We start from the raw sequence: 19,674 nt of genomic DNA on the forward strand, positions 1-19,674 counted from the left end.
AACCACCCCCAGGTCCCTTTCATTCTCTACCACTGTCAGTGTAGTACCACAGAGTTGATACGTTGCTCTGGGGTTGCTGTTTCCCATATGTAGTACTTTACATTTGTCAATGTTAAACTTCATTTGCCACCTCGAAGCCCATCTGCTCAACCTTTCCAAATCCTGTTGCAGCAGCATAGTGTCAGTAGTGTCCTTGACAACCCGGCCAACCTTCGTATCGTCTGCAAACTTGGACATTAAGCTTGATATACCATCATCAATATCATTTATAAATACAGAAAACAATAAAGGACCCAATACTGAACCCTGAGGGACTCCACTAATAACATTAGTCCACGATGAGCAGTGTCCATTGATTACCACTCTCTGTCTTCTCAGTTCAGAACAGGCTGCCAGAGTAGGTCATTGGGTCTTGTCAATGATATACAGCAGGCCCTTGTTATAACACGGTTCTCTTTACGCTGATTTACTATAATGTTGTTCTTATATTATAACCCCTATCTGACTATAACGCTGTCACAAATCACTATAATGCTCTTTTACAGGTTGCATTTTTGGCATATTTAACAAAATTGTTTCATTTGATGGAGTCAATAGCTTGAAAATGAATATCAAAACAGCATTAAAATGTTTTCCATGCAGACTTGAGGAATTTTTCCATGCTCAGTGAAATTCTTCTTGCAAGCTAATTTAATTGCAGTACGGTGACTTGTTATGTAGTTCCGAGATCGACATTTTAAAAAATGATCAAGTATATTTCCTGTAATTGCATTATATGCTTATCCGAAGTCTAATCATCACTCAGTACAGTATTAGACATTGTGCGTAACGGACAGTTTACTCGAACATTGTATCATAATTAATGCAATCAATGCAGTTACATTTTCGAAGAGTTAATAATGGCGGATAAGAATGAAAATGCAACAGCGTCCTAATGCAGTACGAAGACTATAAATGTAAGAAACAAGACTGAATTTGAAAATTCAATTAGACGTTTTGAAGCGAATCAATTCCGGTAAATGACAAGAGGATGTGTGCCATAATTTAGCAGGTGGGCAGGAGCAGCAGTGCATAGCACACGCTTCTTGATTAGACCAAGGGTCGAGCCCATGGCCACCAAATACGGAGGATGCGGAAAGCTCAGGAAATGACCACCGCATATCCCCAGAGCAATATGGCCTTAGTTGCTAATGCTCCTAAAAACCAAACAACATGAATCTGCCATAATTTAGGACTGGCAAGTTTAACTGTAAGAACAATTATAAAAAATATTAAAGAATTCATTTTAGCAGCGGGAAAGACAGTTGTTCCACTGCAAGCAACTAGGGCTATGCTGGTTATTAGGATTGAAATGGAGAGACTTTAATAACTAATTTTATTGAAGATGAAGAGTTCAGTTAAGTTATATATTATATATAAAAAAAAAAAAAAAGAGAGAGAGGCCTATATGATGATCTGAAGAAAACTCACCTAAAAAAAAAAAAAAAAAAATGTAGAATCATTTAAAAATAGTAAGGGCTGGTTGAATAGATGTAAAATCCAGAGAGAAGTCGCAAGTGCAGATCAAGGAGCCGAAACTTTCAAAAAGAACTTGTTAAAATTATTTAAGACGGTTTTAATAGATGAAACAGGACTTTTTTTGGAAATGAATGCCTAAAAGAAGTTTCATATTGAAAGAAGAAAAAAACATGCCACTCTTCAAGGCGGTGAAGGATCGGTTGACTTTATTGTTGGGTGGTAACACTGCAGGGGATTTAAGAGTTTTAGTTTACCAGGAAGAGGGCCAAAGTACAATACAAAATCGACACATTTTTCATGATTAAATTCATGATTTTAAATGGAATTTTAAGTTTAATTTTGATACGTAAGTAGTTACCACATAATTATATACGTATGTAATGTAGAATATTTTTTATGTACAAATATTTGAATATTAAATATTTTGACCAACATTTGTGCATCTTTTCACTACTGTTTATTATTGATTAGGAAATATCCTATGGCACTGACCGCAACTCACAAACATGTATGTTACCTTATGGGTATGAGGCACTCGCTTAGCACTGTTTTTCTGGAATGAATTATCAGCATTGAGCGGGAGTCACCTGTACAGGAATTTTGTGCGATCAGGGATAAGGAGGTGATTATCCTCTTGTTTAAGGCAATGTTGAGGCCACACTTTGAGTACTGCATACAGATCAGGAAGACTCATTTTAGGAAGGATGTAGAGTTGCTAGAACAAGTACATAGAAGGGCAAGAAGACTGGTGAAGAGAACAAAGGGGCGCTCTTATGAAGAAAGGCTTAAGTGCTGCAATTTGCAGCTTCTGGAGACTAGGCACCTGTGAGGCAATCTGATTGAGGTATATAAGGCTTTGAATGGATTGAGCAGCTCAATGCTGATGGGTTTTTTCCTCATGCTCAGATTACAAACCTGAGGGGGTACAGATTCAAACTGAGGAAAGACAGTTGTAGAATAGATGTGCAGAATTTTGCCTTTAGCCAGCAGGTAGTTGATAGCTGGAACAAACTTCCATCTGATGTTGTGGAATATGGTAGTTTAAATAAATTCAAAACAGAACTAGACAAACATTTGGAATGAATGGATCAGTGAAATAGAAAGGTTTTTTTTTTTTTTTTTGGTTGATGCTGTATAAGCTTGCTTTCTTGCATCATATGCCTCTACTAATGCTGATTCTATAATCACCTCCTATTTCCTACTAGCAAAATTCCTGTATAACATTGACAACACCCCATGACCTGCTCTGGCAGCTTGTCGGCACTGCTCAAAAAACTTCATATCTGACTGCACAATTAGTCCCAGGTCTTTATAATTTTTTATCACCCTAAGTGTAGTACCACACAGTTGGTATGTTTCGCTGGGGTTACTTCTATCCATATGCAGTAATTTGCATTTGTTAATGTTAAACTTCAGTTGCCACTTCTCGTCCCACCTGCCCAACTTTTCTAGATCCTGTTGCAGTAGTGTTACAAAAAAAACAAAAAAAAAACCCTTCCCATTTCGTTGATACATTCATTCCAAATGTTTGTCTAGTTCTGTCTTGAATTTATTTCAGTTATCAACTTCCACAACATCAGATGGAAGTTTGTTCCAGCAATAAACTACCTGCTGGCTAAAGGCAAACTTGTGCACATCTATTCTACAACTGTCTTTCCTCAGTTTGAATCTATGCCCCCTCGATTTTGTAATCTGAGCAAGAGGAAGAATCCCATCAGCATTAAGCCTGCTCAATACATTCAAGGCCTTATACACCTCAATCTGATTGCCTCACAGGTGCCTAGTCTCCAGAAGCTGCAATTTGCAGCACTTAAGCCTTTCTTCATAAGAGCACCCCTTTTGTTCATTTCACCAATCTTGTTGCCCTTCTCTGTACTTGTTCTAGCAACTCTACATCCTTCCTAAAATGAGGCTTCAAGACCTGTATGCAGTACTCAAGGTGTGGCCTGACCATTACTTTATACAAGGGGATAATCACCTCCTTATCCCTGCTCGCAAAATTCCTATATATCATTGACAATACCCATGACCTGCTGTGTCAGCCTGTCTGCACTGCTCAGAAAACTTCATATCTGACTGCACAATTACCCACAGGTTTCTTCTATTCAACACTACCCTGAGTGTAACACCACACAGTTGGTATATTTCTCTGGGATTACTGCTACCCATATTCAGTACTTTGCATTTATCAATCAGATGGAAGTTTGTTCCAGCAATAAACTACCTGCTGGCTAAAGGCAAACTTGTGCACATCTATTCTACAACTGTCTTTCCTCAGTTTGAATCTATGCCCCCTCGATTTTGTAATCTGAGCAAGAGGAAGAATCCCATCAGCATTAAGCCTGCTCAATACATTCAAGGCCTTATACACCTCAATCTGATTGCCTCACAGGTGCCTAGTCTCCAGAAGCTGCAATTTGCAGCACTTAAGCCTTTCTTCATAAGAGCACCCCTTTTGTTCATTTCACCAATCTTGTTGCCCTTCTCTGTACTTGTTCTAGCAACTCTACATCCTTCCTAAAATGAGGCTTCAAGACCTGTATGCAGTACTCAAGGTGTGGCCTGACCATTACTTTATACAAGGGGATAATCACCTCCTTATCCCTGCTCGCAAAATTCCTATATATCATTGACAATACCCATGACCTGCTGTGTCAGCCTGTCTGCACTGCTCAGAAAACTTCATATCTGACTGCACAATTACCCACAGGTTTCTTCTATTCAACACTACCCTGAGTGTAACACCACACAGTTGGTATATTTCTCTGGGATTACTGCTACCCATATTCAGTACTTTGCATTTATCAATGTTAAACTTCAGTTGCCACTTCTCAGCCCATATACCAAACTTTTCCAGATCCTGTTTCAGCAGCATGCTGTTATTAACTGTGCCAACTGTAGTATCATCTGCAAATTTTGATATTAAGCCTGATATAACTTCATCAATATCATTGATAAATATACCAAACAACAGTGGGCCCAATACCAAACCCTGGGGGACTCCAACAATAACATTAGTCCACGAAGAGCAGCATCCATTGATTAACACTCTGTCTTGTTCCACTCAACCACCCTTTTATCCATTGTAGCAACTTGCCCTTAATACCCTACTGCTCCAATTTTTACAGTAGTCCTCCACGTGCAACAGTATCCAAAAGCTTTCCTGAAATCCAAGTATATGATATCAGAATTATTTTTTGCATCCAGTTCCTTTTAACTACATCATAGTATCCAATCAAATTTGTCAGACAAGACTTTCCCTTAACAAATTCATGCTGTGTCTGAATTACTACTGCAGTCCTGTCTAGATGATCCTGCAATGCTTCTTTAACCAGTGACTCCATTATTTTCTCCAGAACAGAAGTTAAACTAAAAGGCCTGTAATTACTCGTGTCACCCCTTAATCCCCCTTTGTGAATTGGGGATACATTTGCACATCTCCAGTCTGTGGGGAATTCCCCTGAGTCCAAGGATGCTCTAATAATTATGGCTAAGGGTTTGCTTACTTTCTTTGGTGCCTCCTTAAATATAACTGGATAGATCCCATCTGCCCCAAGTGCCTTTCTTATGTTTAACTTCAACAATTTCTCCTTCAGTTTGCTCTCATTTATTACAAAATCATTAAACTCCCTGTTAGAGTTTAATAAGCTTCTGTTCTCCACTTCCCTACAGAATTCCTTATGTGTGAATGTAGATGCAAAATACTCATTCAGTTTGTCAGCTATCTGAGCAGGATCATCAACAGTCAAACCACTGATATCAAGTTTACCAATCTGATTCATCCCCTTCCTTCTAGAGTTTATGTAAGTAAAGAAGTCCTTACTGTTTTTCTTAGCATCCTTTGCCAAAGTTTTCTCATAACCTGCTTTCACTTGCCTAACCTCCTTTTTGACTTGATTACAGACTAGCTTATATCTACCATAGATTTCTGTGTTGCCTGATAATTTACATGCATCCCATGCATTTTTCTTCTCTGCCGTGAGTCTCAAATGTTCATCTGACATCCATTTAGGCCTAAACCTTGAACAATATTTCTTAATTGGTATGAAAAGCCTAGTAGCTTCCACGATTAATTCCTTGAATGCTTCCCATTTAAAATTGCCATTGGTAACATCATCAGTTGGTCCCACTGTATAGAATTTAAAAACTGTCTGAGACTACTGTAGTCTTATATATATATATATATATATCAGTGGACAAGCAGATAGACTGTTCATATATGCCTAGTTGGCTGGAGGAATTGAGGTATCAGATGTTTCCACTGGGATTTGGTTCTTCTACCATGAATACCCATCTATTATAGACAAAAATTAATAATGAGGAGATTAAATTAGTATTGAAGGATATGATGTTATCAATGATATTGTTAGGGTATTGCTAGAGTGATTGGTTGGTGTCTTCTTCTTCTTTGGTCCTTAGCTGGCAGCTGGGGAAGGCGGTTGGCCACGCAACCAGTATGCTGCTGTAGGTGCCGCAGGGTTTCGGACTTGTTCTGTGATGTTCTTCCATACCTTACGATCCATGGCTTCAGTCCTGGCCTGGTTAAGGTCGAGACGTCGGCTCTTCAAGTCATCTTCCACTTGCTTGGCCCATGTTTTCCTAGGCGCGGTCCGTTGGATGCTCCATTGGGTGGGTCGTTGTCTCCAAAGGAGTGTGGATGGTATTCTGTTCGTGCCCATTCTACATACGTGGCCAAACCATCTGAGCCTTCGCTTCTGGATTTGGTCGGCAATGGTTGGTTGCTGTTGGCATCTGGCGCGGATGGTATCATTAGTGATGCGGTCGCGAAGAGAGATGCCCAAGATCTGCCGCAGGCATCGCATTTGGAATACCTCAAATTTGTTCAAATCTAACTTGAGACAAATCCATGTTTCCGATCCGTAAAGAAGAATGGGCAGGATCAAAGTCTGGAAGAGTCGGATTTTAGTCTTTGTGGAAATGTTGGTCCTCTTCCACAGACACCATTTGAGCGAGGCGAATGCAGTGGCCGCCTGTCCAATTCTGCTGTGGATTTCCATGGTGGATGCAACTTTCTTCTCCTGGACCAGCGACCCAAGGTATTTAAAGTCCTGCACTTGCTCGATCTGGACGCCTTCGAGATAGATGGTGGCTTGCGACCCATCTGTTGTCAGGCCCTTTGTCTTACCAGCATTGATCTTCAAACCGTATGGCCGGGCAATGCGGGCAATGTCGTATAGGATGTCCGTGGCTTCAGCATCGTTACCGGCAAGGATAGCACTATCATCAGCAAATATCAGGTCAGTCACATAGTGATCCTTCTCATATTGTATGCCCTGTCTGTTTCTGAATGCTTGCCTCATAATGGCGTCGACCACAATGTTGAAAAGCAACGGGGAGGCTACATCCCCTTGGCGGACTCCAGTTTGGATGGTAAATTCCTCAGATAAATCGTTCTGGATGCGCACCTGGCTGGTTAAACCGTTGTATGCAGTTTGGAGGAGTGTGATGACTTTTCGAGGTACATGTTCAACCTCTAGTAGTTTCCATAAGGCAGGCCGGTGGACACAGTCGAAAGCAGACTTAAAGTCAATGAAAACAATGACGGTTCGCTGTCCACACTGGATCCTCTCCTCCATCAGCTGACGAATGGCAAAGATTTGATCACAGCATCCTCGCCTGGGTCTAAATCCTGCCTGTTCTTCTCGACTGGTTTGCTCGCGATGTTTTTGCAGTCTTGACTGGATGATCTTCATAAAGACCTTTCCGATAATGGAAAGGAGGCTGATGCCACAGTAGTTCTTGCAGTCCCGGTTTTCACCTTTCTTGTGGATCGGTACGATAATGGCTTTCCTCCATGTTAGCGGAATTTGTTCAGTGCACCAGATGGTTTTGAGGAGTGAGTGTAGTCGGCGAAGCAGTACATCTCCCACGGCTTTGATCGCTTCTGTGGTGACTTGGTCCACTCCTGGTGCCCTGCCATTCTTCAGGGATTATATGGCTGCTTTCACTTCTTCTACTGTAGGTTCAACATCGACCATGGAGACCTCAGGGGGGGTCGATCGAGAGTGCTGTTGCTGGCGGTCCCTGAGGTGGGTCGTGATTATACAAAGCTTTGAAGAATTCACTCCACCGTTGCAGGTGTTCGGATGGTGATCGCACGAAGTTCCCATCAGCATTCTTGATGTTGTCACTAGTCAATTTGGTCTTTCCACTCAGACATCTGAGGGTGCGGTAGAGAGTGCGGTACTCGTTTTTGGATGCCGCCACTTCAAGATCGTCTGCCACTTGGTTCCAGTATGCTTCTCTTTCTGCTGTCATTCTTTGTCGGACTTCTCGGTTTAGCTGCCGGTACCGTTCAAAGTCGACCAACTTTGCCTGTTTCCGTTTGTCCACGATGTCGAGGCACTCGTCTGATATCCATGGTTGCGTTCGACGTCGGGCAGGTGGACATAGGGGCTTGGCACATTCCAGGATGGCATCGGAGATCTGCTTTTCTTCTTCATTTATATCCTCGGGCACGGCCAGCATCTCGAAGCGGTTGGATAGGGCGATCTGATATGCCTGTTTGTTGGCAGCATTCATTAGCTGCCTCCAGTCCAGCTTGGCTGACCGAGATGATCTTTTTGCATGCCGTAATTTGAGCTGCACCTTGGGATGAGGTAGTGATCAGATCCGCAAACAGGTCCCCTCATGGCATGAACGTCCATGAGTGATGAGCGAAATTTGGCATTGATCAAAATGTAGTCCAGGATTGCTGAGTCCTTGCCAGATGGATTTCGCCATGTAAGTTGATGTTTTTGAGGGTGCTGGAAATGGCTGTTTCCAATGATCAGGTTGTTAGATGCGGCAAAGGACAACAAACGTAGTCCGTTGTCATTGATCTTCCCATGGCCAAACTTGCCCATTGTTGTTTCCCAACCAGATCTGTCCACGCCAATATGGGCATTAAAGTCCTCTGCGAGGATGATCACTTCTGTCTGCGGAATTGAATTCAGCGTATGTTGGAGCTGGTTGTAGAAGTCATTCTTGGTCGGGTCCAGGCTAGTCTCAGTTGGCGCATAGGCGGAGATAATATGGGTCTTGATGGTGCCCTTGACAGTAAGAACTGCCAGGCGGTCCGATATTGGTTGGAAAGCGATCACACTACTGGTGTGATTGGTTGGTGTGATAGGTAAATATAAAGCCTTTCTTGTTTGGGAGATTATAATGTTTCCTGTGTGATTCATAGTTGTTTATCTTTACTGATACTTGTTGCAGAGAGTTGCAAATTTTTATAAACTTCCTATTTCAGATGCACTTTAATTTCCATGGCCAAAAGTGATATTGATGATTTTCTATGGGGTTCATCTGATTTATCTTAAAAGTGTATGTTAAAATCATTGTATGCAGGTAGTTCTCGACTTTACGAGTTAATTCGTTCCTAGCGTGCGCTCGTAAAGCAAAAACTCGTAAAACGGGGATTCATTTCCCATAGACATAAGGTTAAAAATAGGGGTTACATTCTCAACAATGAAATTAGTTAGTAATTAGTTTATGTTTAAACAATGATTGATTTATCGAAAGAAATGAAAACGTAGCCTGTAAAATCAAGCAAATTATAATAATAGAGAAATTATTTACGACTTAAATATGTTAAAGAATGTTTATTCATCATTATCATTGACTAAATGCACACTCGTTGATCACTCATTATTGGCTTGGCACTCATTGGTTTGTTGTTTGTTGGCTTGTTCGTCTTCTTCAGAAATGCTTCAAAAGGTGCTTGTTTCCATGATAATCTTCTCTTTTCTTTATAAATTTCAATAGCATGCAGAAGCATTTTATAACGGAACATACAAATTGCAACAAACACAATTTGCGTGGAGTAACGAGTTCACAAAGCTTAAAAAAAAGAATGAAGAGAAGAGTCTGAAATTTTATTTATGTTTTTATATGATTGAAGATTTCAGTAAAGGGGAAACACATTTCACCATAATAACATAAAAACCCATACAATTCCAGCTATTGGTATTTTCTATTTTCACAAATGCAATAACATTGAGTTTACTACTCATTTATAATTGCTTGCAGTAACAGAAAAGCCCAATAAACCAGAAAGTGCAAATTATTTTTATTGTTTTATGGTTGTGACCTCCAGAATTGTGCTTTAGAAAAATATCACAAAGCTGTTCAAAATTGGTTCTTATAACAGAACATATGATAATGATGAAAGTGTAGTGCGTTTAATGATTTGAATTGGTAACTTATACAATTTACAAACGGTGCTCACGACCTTTTATATGGCCTTCAGGTCACTCTCGTGACCTTAAAAATGAAATTTTAGAGAGATAAATAGCCTAGTTATACAGAGAAAATGTCAACTTCTGAGATCTTGAAATGAATTACCAGAAAACAGTGTGTTATTGGATTCACATTATGATATTTTAACGATAAGATGGTGTCTCTGGAACTGATTAATATCGTAAAGCGGGGTACACTGTATTGTATAGCTACGCACATGATTTGGAATGCAGTATTTATGAATGTTTAACATTAATATTTTGCAATTAATGTTCATATTTTTGATTTTGTTGATACTTGGGGAAAAAAACTCGTAAAGCAAGAACTGCCTGTATATATAAAATTTTTCAAGCAACTGTATAATGCATAAACACATAGAAGGCTATGCACTGTGTTAGGCTATTTTCAAACACATCTGCAAATGGAGTTGAAATGACTTAGAAAGAACTACTGTAACATTCAGTTCCAGTTGCTTTTGTGTAACACACAGGAAATTTTAGGCCTCAACTGCCACAAAGAAGAAGAAATTTTAAAAAAATTATGTTCAATTTATTTCAGATTTTCAGTAATTATGAACTCATGCTTAAATGTGTGTCCTATACATTTTTTTTTGTCTAGTATAATTGGATGTGGACTTGTTCAGGCTCAGTATGCACGATGTAATATTTCTCAGAAATCATATACTACAGTGAAATATTTTAGTAAAATGATGAGGTAAGTGCTTTATAAAATGAAATCATTATATTTTTAAAGAATCTCAATTTCTTATTTTTAAACTTTATTATATGCATTCATCTTAGTTACGACAGTTTCTTTTAAAATAGATATCTGACCAACTCCTGTATAGTTTTAATAGGTTGTGTGAATACCTAATTGTTAGATATAGGAAACATCACTTTCACTTTTTATCAGTGAAATTCCTCTACAACCTAAATGCTAGTTTGGTGTGGGTTCATACCAGACTTTGTAATTGGATTGTTCTCTTTCAAGGAGGTTCTGGCACATGTTAATAGTGCATGTACCATTATGAATGAATGCAAAATTAAGCTTCATCTTGGCTGTTTGATGATGTGGTCGGAAACACCCACTGTTTTGTCAAGGCTTGGCCACTACCTTTCCCTTTAGACTTTAATCCTCATGACTTATGGTTGGTTATGGAGATATTTCAATGACAGGTTTTCAGGGCAATATAGCCTCTGGTTGAAGGAAAGTATCAGAAAACATGTTACAAAAATATATGTGATTTGATACGTTTTGGACAAGCTGATCATATGACAGTCTTCTGACCATGTCTCAATATGGTCAACATTTTTATTTATATAAGCATGTTAGTGAAAGTCTTATTTTTTTATTTTTATCTATATAAACATATTATTGAAAATTATAGGGGCAAGAATATTCTGGAACTAATCATCACCCATGATTCTGATAGTATCATTGAGAGCCAGTGGTGGCTCGTGACTCAGATGTATGGGGGTGCTGCTTCTTAAAGTTACAAGAAATTGCCTTGGTTATAAGACATGTAGACATAGATGGTAATAATAATAATAATAAGAAAGTTAAAAATACTACAAAACATTAACTTGACACTTACCATTAGCAGACTTGGGTAATCTCAAAATTTTATTTAAAAATAAAATCCATCCTTCGGTGTTTATTTGTTGAAAATAGATTAATAACTTTTTCATTCAAGTTTGGTGCACTGTTCAAATTGGCACTGCTCACTCCACAGTTCCTTTGAATAATTTTATCACCTCTAAAATTGCGTATTGGCAACCTGCCCAGTAAGCATTGACTTAACCAGCTGGTAGTTGGTTGGTGGAACAGACTTCCATCCCTTGTGGAATTTGATAGCCTAAATAAATTTAAGGCTCAGCTGGTATTTCGAACGAACGGAGGGGTGAAATGGGAGCGGTTTTTTTTTTTTTTTTGGCTGATGCTGCATAAGCTTGCTTTCTTGCATCATATGCCTCTACTAATGCTAATGCTAACCACTGAGGCCTAAATGCGGAACTGCATAGTGCACAGTTCCACCTACGGTTAAACTTCAAATTTGAAAATGATCTTGTGTTTTTATTCGTTTATTATTGAAATGATTATTAGAGGATAGAGGATGAGTTTACTATATGGATGAGTTTACTATATGAGGGGATCTGTTAAGAAAAATATTCATTGCGTTGCATTGTTCTTCACAAAATTTCATATAACTCCGTTGACTGTATATTTAGCTGGAGGTGCTGCATTTCCGCAATGCATACCAATGAGCTGCCTCTGTTGAGAGCTAAGCTGGTTGACAATGAGCAAGTTGTCAAAGGTAAGGGCAAGAGTTTCATTTTTAGTAAAGCAAGACTATAACAGTCTAAGATAGATACCACATGGTCTCTATCAACTGGAAAGACAGTGCACATAGTGAGAATAGAGGCACTTTTAATAGGAATTCATAAATCAAGGTTTTACACTTGGGAAATAACAATCTGCTTATATAACAATAATTTATATACACTGAGAGATGTTGAATTAAAAACTGGAGAGGAAGAAAAGGATTTTGGAGGTTATGATGCAAGTAGATGTTATGGTGCAGTGCAGACAAGCAGGCAGCAAGGAGGAGCCCATTGTGTCCTCTTGATGATTTACCAAATATAAAGATCGAGTTATAATTTCATTATAAAAGCAATTGTCTCCACCTAAAGAAACACACTGGGGTACTTGAAATAGGCCAAATGCAGGCAATGCACCTGGTGAGATTAACTAAAGAGTTCCTATATCAGGAGAGATTTCAAATATGCAGACTACAGAGAACTGCAGATAACCAGATGTTCTAGTTTTCAGTGTTTTCTCCTGGTGTCTCAAAAGTTCCTTTTTTAGAATTTATAAATGTCTCAGTTTTTTTAAATTTAATGCTTTACCCAGTAGTTTTTACCATCACCATTTTCAGGAATTAATTTTCAATCTCAAATTAGATGTACTAAATGCAAATTTATAAAAGGCATTTGAATTTCTAGTGCTGAAAAAACCACTTGTGCATATAAGTTCACCAAGAGCTCATTCTAAGAAAATAAAGATATTAACAGTACATATATTTCCCTTCTTTCTCTTTTATCTATAAGCAATCTTAGTGGTGAAAATTTTTGAGTGTGTTCAATAATGTGCTCTGCTGTTTTCCAGTATAGAAGGTATTTAATTTATAACAACAATGTTCTATACTTTAATGAGTTCCCACTTTTGACCAGGCCCATGATTTTTGTTGTAATTATAATAATTAATATGATTATTGTAATTATATAATAAACTATAAATGTAATTATTTAATAAATATTGATTATTGTAATTACAATGAAATCACATGGAAGTGGCAAGTTTGTTTAATATTCCTCTATATTAGCAAATCAATTCTTTCACAAAAACGAAAATTAAAAGTGACCACTGCATACTAATTATTGGTTAAGATTAACAATGTTAATCTACAAGAGGAGTATCTTGTTAAATAAATCTACAGTTTCTTCAGCCTCAAATTGGTTCATGCTTTCATACTTAAGTTATTTCCAAGGAACAGTCTTTAAGAAAATGCTCTTCAGCAAACTTCTGTAACTGTTTCTTTGCATTAGCTTGCACTTTTCGGTTTTTATTGTTAACTGTGGTATGCTTATCTTTGTTTCTGGCAACTTTGATAGCTTGTTTCAAAGTAAATTAGCATTAGTAGAGGCAAATGATGCAAGAAAGCAAGCTTATGCAGCATCAGCCAAAAAAAAACCAAAAAAAAAAAACCACTTCCATTTCACCCCTCCATTCATTTGAAATACCTGTGTCCAGCTGAGCCTTAAATTTATTTAAGATATCAACTTCCACAACAAGGGATGGAAGTCTGTTCCACCAACCAACTACCTGCTGGCTAAAGGCAAATTTCTGCATATCTATCCTATATCTGTCTTTCCTCAATCTGAATTTATGCCCTCTCAGATGATTATTCTGAGCAAGAGGAAGGATCACATTGGCATTGAGCATGCTCAAACCATTCAAAGCTTTATACACCTCTATCAGATCACCTCGCCGGTGCCTAGTCTCCAGACACTGTAATTTGCAAAACTTAAGCCTTTCTTCATAAGAGCAACCCTTTGTTCCATTCACTAATCTTGTTGCCCTTCTCTGTACTTGTTCCAGCAGCTCTAGATCCTTCTTGAAATGAGGCCTCCAGACCTATGTACAGTACTCAAGGTGTGGCCTGACCATTGCCTTATACAAGGGAATAATCACCTCCTTATCCCTGCTAGAAAAATCCCTGTATATCATTGACAAGACACCGTGAGCTACTCTTGCAGTCCGTCTGCACTGTTCAGAAAACTTCATATCTGCCTGCACAATTACCCCCAGGTCCTCTTCATTCTCTACCACTGTCAGTGTAGTACCACAGAGTTGATACGCTACTCTGGGAGGTTGCTGTTTCCCATATGTAGTACTTTAAATTTGTCAATGTTAAACTTCATTTGCCACCTCTCAGCCCATCTGCTCAACCTTTCCAGATCCTGTTGCAGCGCCATAGCTGCAACAGGATCTGGAAAGTCAGTATTCTTAACAACCCTTTGTATCATCTGCAAACTTCGACTTTAAGCTTGATATACCATCATCAATATCATTTATAAATACAGAAAACAATAATGGACCCAACACTGAACCCTGAGGGACTCCACTAATAACATTAGTCCACGATCAGCAGTCTCCATTGATTACCACTCTCTGTCTTCTCCCCTCAACCATTCCTTTATCCATAGCAGCAATTTTCCTCCAGTGCCACACTGCTCCAATTTGTGAAGCAGGCTTCCATGTGCAACAGTATCAAAAGCTTTTCTAAGATCCAAATATATGATATCAAAAATTATTCCCTGCATCCAGTTCTTTTGTGACTGCATCATAGTATCCAATCAAATTGGTCAGGCAAGACTTTCCCTTAACAAAACCATGCTGTGTCCGAGCTATAACTGAAGTCTTGTCTAGATGATCCTGCAGTGCTTCTTTAACCAGTGCCTCCATTAATTTTCCAGGAACAGAAGTTAAACTCACAGGTCTATAATTACTTGTGTCAGCCTTTGATCCTCCGGTGTGAATTGGGGTCACATTTGCACATCTGCAGTCTATGGGTACCTCCCCTGAGTCCAAGGAAGCTCTCATAAATATGGCTAAGGGTTTGCTTACTTCCTTTGTTGCCTCCTTTAATATAACTGGATAGATCCCATCCCTCCCAGGTGCCTTTCTTGTGTTTATCTTCAACAATTTCTCCTCCACTTTACTCTCAGTTATTACAAGATTATCTAGCTTACTGCCAGAGTTTAATACACATCTGGCATTTCCTTGGCTGAATAACTCCTCATGTGTGATTGTCGATGCAAAATATTCATTAATTTTTTAGCTACATGAGCAGGATCATCAACAGTTGAACCATTGATATCAAGTGGACCAATCTGATTCATCCCCTTCCTTCTAGAGTTTACATAAGTAATGAACTCTTTGCTGTTTTTCTTTGCATCCTTTGCCAAAGATTTCTCGTAGTCTGCCTTCGCCTGCCTAAACTCCTTTGTAACTTGGTTACAGATCAACTTATATCTATCATAGGTTTCCATGTCACCCATTAATTTATATGTATCCCATGCATTTTTCTTCTGTGCCATATGTCTCATTAGTTCATCTGACATATGTTTAGGCCTAAACCTTGAAAAATATTTCTTAGTTGGTATGTAACGCCTAAGTAGCTTCCAAGATAAGTTCTTTGAATGCTTCCCATTTTGAATTTGCTGTTGGTAACATCATCAGTTGGTCCCACTGTATAGAATTTAAATATTGTTCCAAACCATCATAGTCGCCTTTACGAAAGCAGTAACCCTTTCTTTTACCCCTGATGGTAGTTACCTCTTTGAGTAAATCCCACTTCAGCACACTGTGGTCACTGCCGCCTAGTGGTACCTCTATCTTCAGATTCTTAATGCATGAAGAATCACTACTGATAATCAAATCAAGAGTATTACTCCTTCTCTTTGCCTCCCGAACATGCTGCTGTAGAAAACAATCATGCAATAAATCCACAAAAGGCTTGCTAGTGTGTGAGTGACCAACCCACAAATTTCAGTCAATATCTGGGAAATTAAAATCCCCATTATAAGACTCTCTGATTTACTGGTCCACTCTATTTCCCTGTACAGTTTCTTATTATACTCATCAGAGTCATTAGGCCTATAGCACACTCCTACTCTCAATTTTGATCTCCTAATGCTTATGTCACCAAACTGACTCGACACTGCACTGTCCAGCGATGTCGACTTCCTTGGATTTTATGTGTTTCTTATCTAATAGCATAACCCCTCCTCCCTTCCTATCCTGTCTATGCTTTCTGTAGACGTTGTACTCCCCCAAATTCCAGTTCTGCATTCCTTATATCTGTGTGACACCACTTCTCTGATATCCCAACAATATCTGCCTTTGATGCTTTGAGTAATACCTCAAATTCATCAAATTTATTTACCAAACTCCTAGCATTGGTGTACACGCAAGTATACCTGCACCTGTTATTTTTCCTAGCTAGCCTAACACAACCCATGTGTTTACTTGTACTGCAATGACTCCCAGCAGTCTCTGAAATATCCTGCATCTTGTTTTCCAGGCTTCTGCTCATTCCAATAGAAGCAGTGCAAGAATCACTTTCACCTCTGCCAGTGGCTACTGTTAATCTATTAGTCCTTGTATCCCCCCAAGCTAGCAGTTTTCCGATCCACCTAACACTGCCTCAATAGCATTAGCAAATATTCTTGCACCCTTTCTATTTAAGTGTATCCCATCCCTGTAGAAGCAGTCCCTTCTGTTAACAAGTACAGACCAGGCTGAAAAAAATTCTGCCTCTTGAGCCTTGCAAAATTTTTCCAGGGCTGAGTTCTCTTCATAGAATTGACTGTGCAGAAAGTTGTTAATACCAAAAGTTCATTCTTTATCAGTTCATAAAGCACAGTCATAACACTAGTATCAATCATACCAAAAACTATTTATATTTGCTTCTACAATTTATTTTCGTAGAATATAATTTTAATACACCATATTAATTAAAAGTATGTGTTTGGAATGCTACCTCATCCTGTCTGTGTTTTGGTTAGATGGACAAAGCCATCTGGATGTAAAAACTGTTAATACTATCATCTTATATAAATTTAACACGTAAAGATTTTTATTAATCAAAAACAAGTTTTTGTTTTTAATAATTTTTTATTGATAAAATTAATTAATTAGGGTACAAAAAAGTTCAATAAAATCTAATTGATTAAATCTGGTTTCTGATTAATTTTATTGAAGTACTTCTTAATTATTCTTCAAATATATTGATATGATTATTTTAAAATATATTAAACCATACTTTCTCTTTTATAAATATTTATTTTTTATTTATTATTGATTTAAAAAATATTTATTTTTTATTTTTAGTGCACATATTAGCTAAACATGGCATATACCCTATAATTTTAAGGGAGGTGGCAAGTGAGTGCATTGTACCATTAAGACTAATTATGAGAGCATCACTGGACTCAGGGGAGATTCCATTGGATTGGAAAATTGCCAATGAATCTCCAATACTTATATAAAGGCAGTTCTAAGAGCATAGTGGAAAATTACTGATCGGTCAGTGTAACTTCAGCAGTAGGGAAAATCATGGATGCAGTGATCAAGGGCAGTGGCGGATTCAGGGTAGGGGCACTGGGGAACGTGTTGCCCCCTGTCATTTTTCGGAGAATATACACCAATCCTTTAAATTCCCTTTAGCTACAAAAAAAAATTTTTTTTTTCTCATTGTTAACATAGGATTTTATCTATTTTTTGCATTGTGGCTCAGCTATTTTCAACTGACTACAGTTGGCAACACTGATGCTGATGTGATTGCCATTCTAGTTCAACACGTCATGCAGTTTGGTCATGCGCAGGGCTGGCACAAGGGTTTTATGCATTCTATCCTAGACTTAAAATTTTAATTTTGTAATCTTTTAAGTCTCAACTTTTATGACATTTGGGGTCGCTTTGTCAATGCAGAGGCAACAAAGCAACCCCAAATGTCATAAAAACAAAAGAGGATTATGTTGTAAATCAATCTCTTTTTTAAAAACATATCCTTAGTATTTGATAAAATATTTAGATAATGTTATTTCTTTATTTAGAAATAATTATGGTGAAGGTAAAGAAAGCCAACACGAGAATGACGAGAAATGTCGGATAACTTACGTGGAAAATTAGTTTCCTGATATGGCACTCTAGTGCTGCTTGCTCGGTAAACAGACGGTAGGTGTTATTGGTCTGGAGCAAAGCTGAGAGCGATATACTGATTGACAGGTAGGTGTGGCAAACGATGTGCTGATTGCGCGCGACCATAACACACGATAATCAGTTACAATCGGTTTAGTATCACTCAGAAGCACTAATGGTAACTCGCCCTAATGAACGCTTTACATAATGGTAAAAAAAGGTCAGGTTGCCTCCACTTAAATCCCATGGGAGCTTGAACCCCTCCCAAAGTGGAGGGGGTAACCTAACCTTTTTTATTTAGAATCAGAGTCATATTTAGAATTACATTCATAAAAAAATAAATTTTTTATGCTGCATTTTTATTTTCTTGTTCAATAATATGCCCTAATGGTGAAAAAAGGTCAGGTTACCTCCACTTGAATCCGATGGGAGCTTGAACCCCTCCCGAAATGAAGGGATAACCTAACTTTTTTTTCTTTAGAATCATGGGTGGACTAGCACATAAATTTCTTAACCTACCATTTAAGGTCAGGTTATGAAATATAACGAAAAATAAAGAAACATTTTCCTTTTTTCGTAACGAAAACTAAATCAACAGTATAGTAAAAACAGTCATGAACTCCAAAAATTTGCTTTTAATAATGAGAAAGAAACATAATGAAGAACATAAAAATGAATGGAATGAAACTTTTATTAAATTTAGTTTTCATCAAAAAATCAACCAACGTTTTATTTTCCTTACAAATTTATTCCATCTTTAAAAGATTCATCGCTGCTATTACCTGTTTACCGTTCATCACAAAACTATTATGCACCGTTCTTTACTCATAAATACAGATTATAATGCCGACCAATGACTGCACAGTAGCTTTTCATCTGTTGCCCCACCACCAATCATTGTATTGTTTGCCACGCCTACCTGTCGGCGCCTCCGTAGCCAGGTGGGAAGGAGCAGCAGTGCATAGCACATGCTTCTTGATTAGACCAGGGTTCCAGCCCGTGACCACCAAATTCGGAGGATGCGGAAAGGTCAGGGAATGACCACCGCATATCCCGGAGCAATATGACCTTAGTTGCTAATGCTCCTAAAAACCAAATAACAACAACAGCAGCCTACCTGTCAATCAATATATCCTTCTCGATTTTGGCTCCAGACCGATAACAACTACCATCTGTTTACCAAGCGAGCAGCGCTAGAGTCCGGTGTTGGGAAACTAATTTTCCACGTAAGTTATCCGGCGTTTCTTGTCATTCTCGTGTTGGCTTTTTTTACTTTAGCCATAATTATTACCTTATTTAATTTAAATAATTAGTTTTTAACCACTAAAAAAATTATATTTTTTTGGAATGCACTCCTAGAACCTTTGCACCCTAGGCGACTGCCTATGATTGCCCAGTGGCTTTGGTTATGCATAATGTTTACTTCAAAGTAATTCAGAATTTATCTGCATGCCTGTGTCTGCCAGTTACATTATGTTTGAGCATCATATTTGTTTGTTCTGTGCATTATTTTGGGTGCAAACAAGGCACAAAATGGTGCCCCTCTTGTCATTTTTTTCTGGATCCACCACTGAAGGGTGGTGGATCATTTAGATAGAAATGGAATGCTGAAGGATACACAGTATGGTTTTGTAAATGGAAAATCATGTT

The 19,674-nt window shown here is 38.3% G+C and overlaps 1 protein-coding gene across 4 annotated transcripts in view; it reads left to right on the plus strand.

Annotated features, from left to right (window-relative positions):
* Positions 1–19,674, plus strand: part of LOC150076113 (Na(+)/H(+) exchanger beta-like) — a 493,086-nt gene that overhangs the window by 381,139 nt on the left and 92,273 nt on the right. For all 4 annotated transcript variants that reach the window (XM_090387862.1, XM_090387861.1, XM_090387863.1 and 1 more), the window contains one exon: positions 10,378–10,473. In XM_090387862.1, the coding sequence (XP_090243988.1) occupies positions 10,378–10,473 (96 nt within the window). The remainder of the gene's footprint in view (positions 1–10,377; positions 10,474–19,674) is intronic.

The sequence above is a fragment of the Mastigoproctus giganteus genome, chromosome 13 (assembly GCF_048544385.1).
Source record: "Mastigoproctus giganteus isolate SK-2022 chromosome 13, ASM4854438v1, whole genome shotgun sequence".
NCBI classification, from domain to species: domain Eukaryota; kingdom Metazoa; phylum Arthropoda; class Arachnida; order Uropygi; family Thelyphonidae; genus Mastigoproctus; species Mastigoproctus giganteus.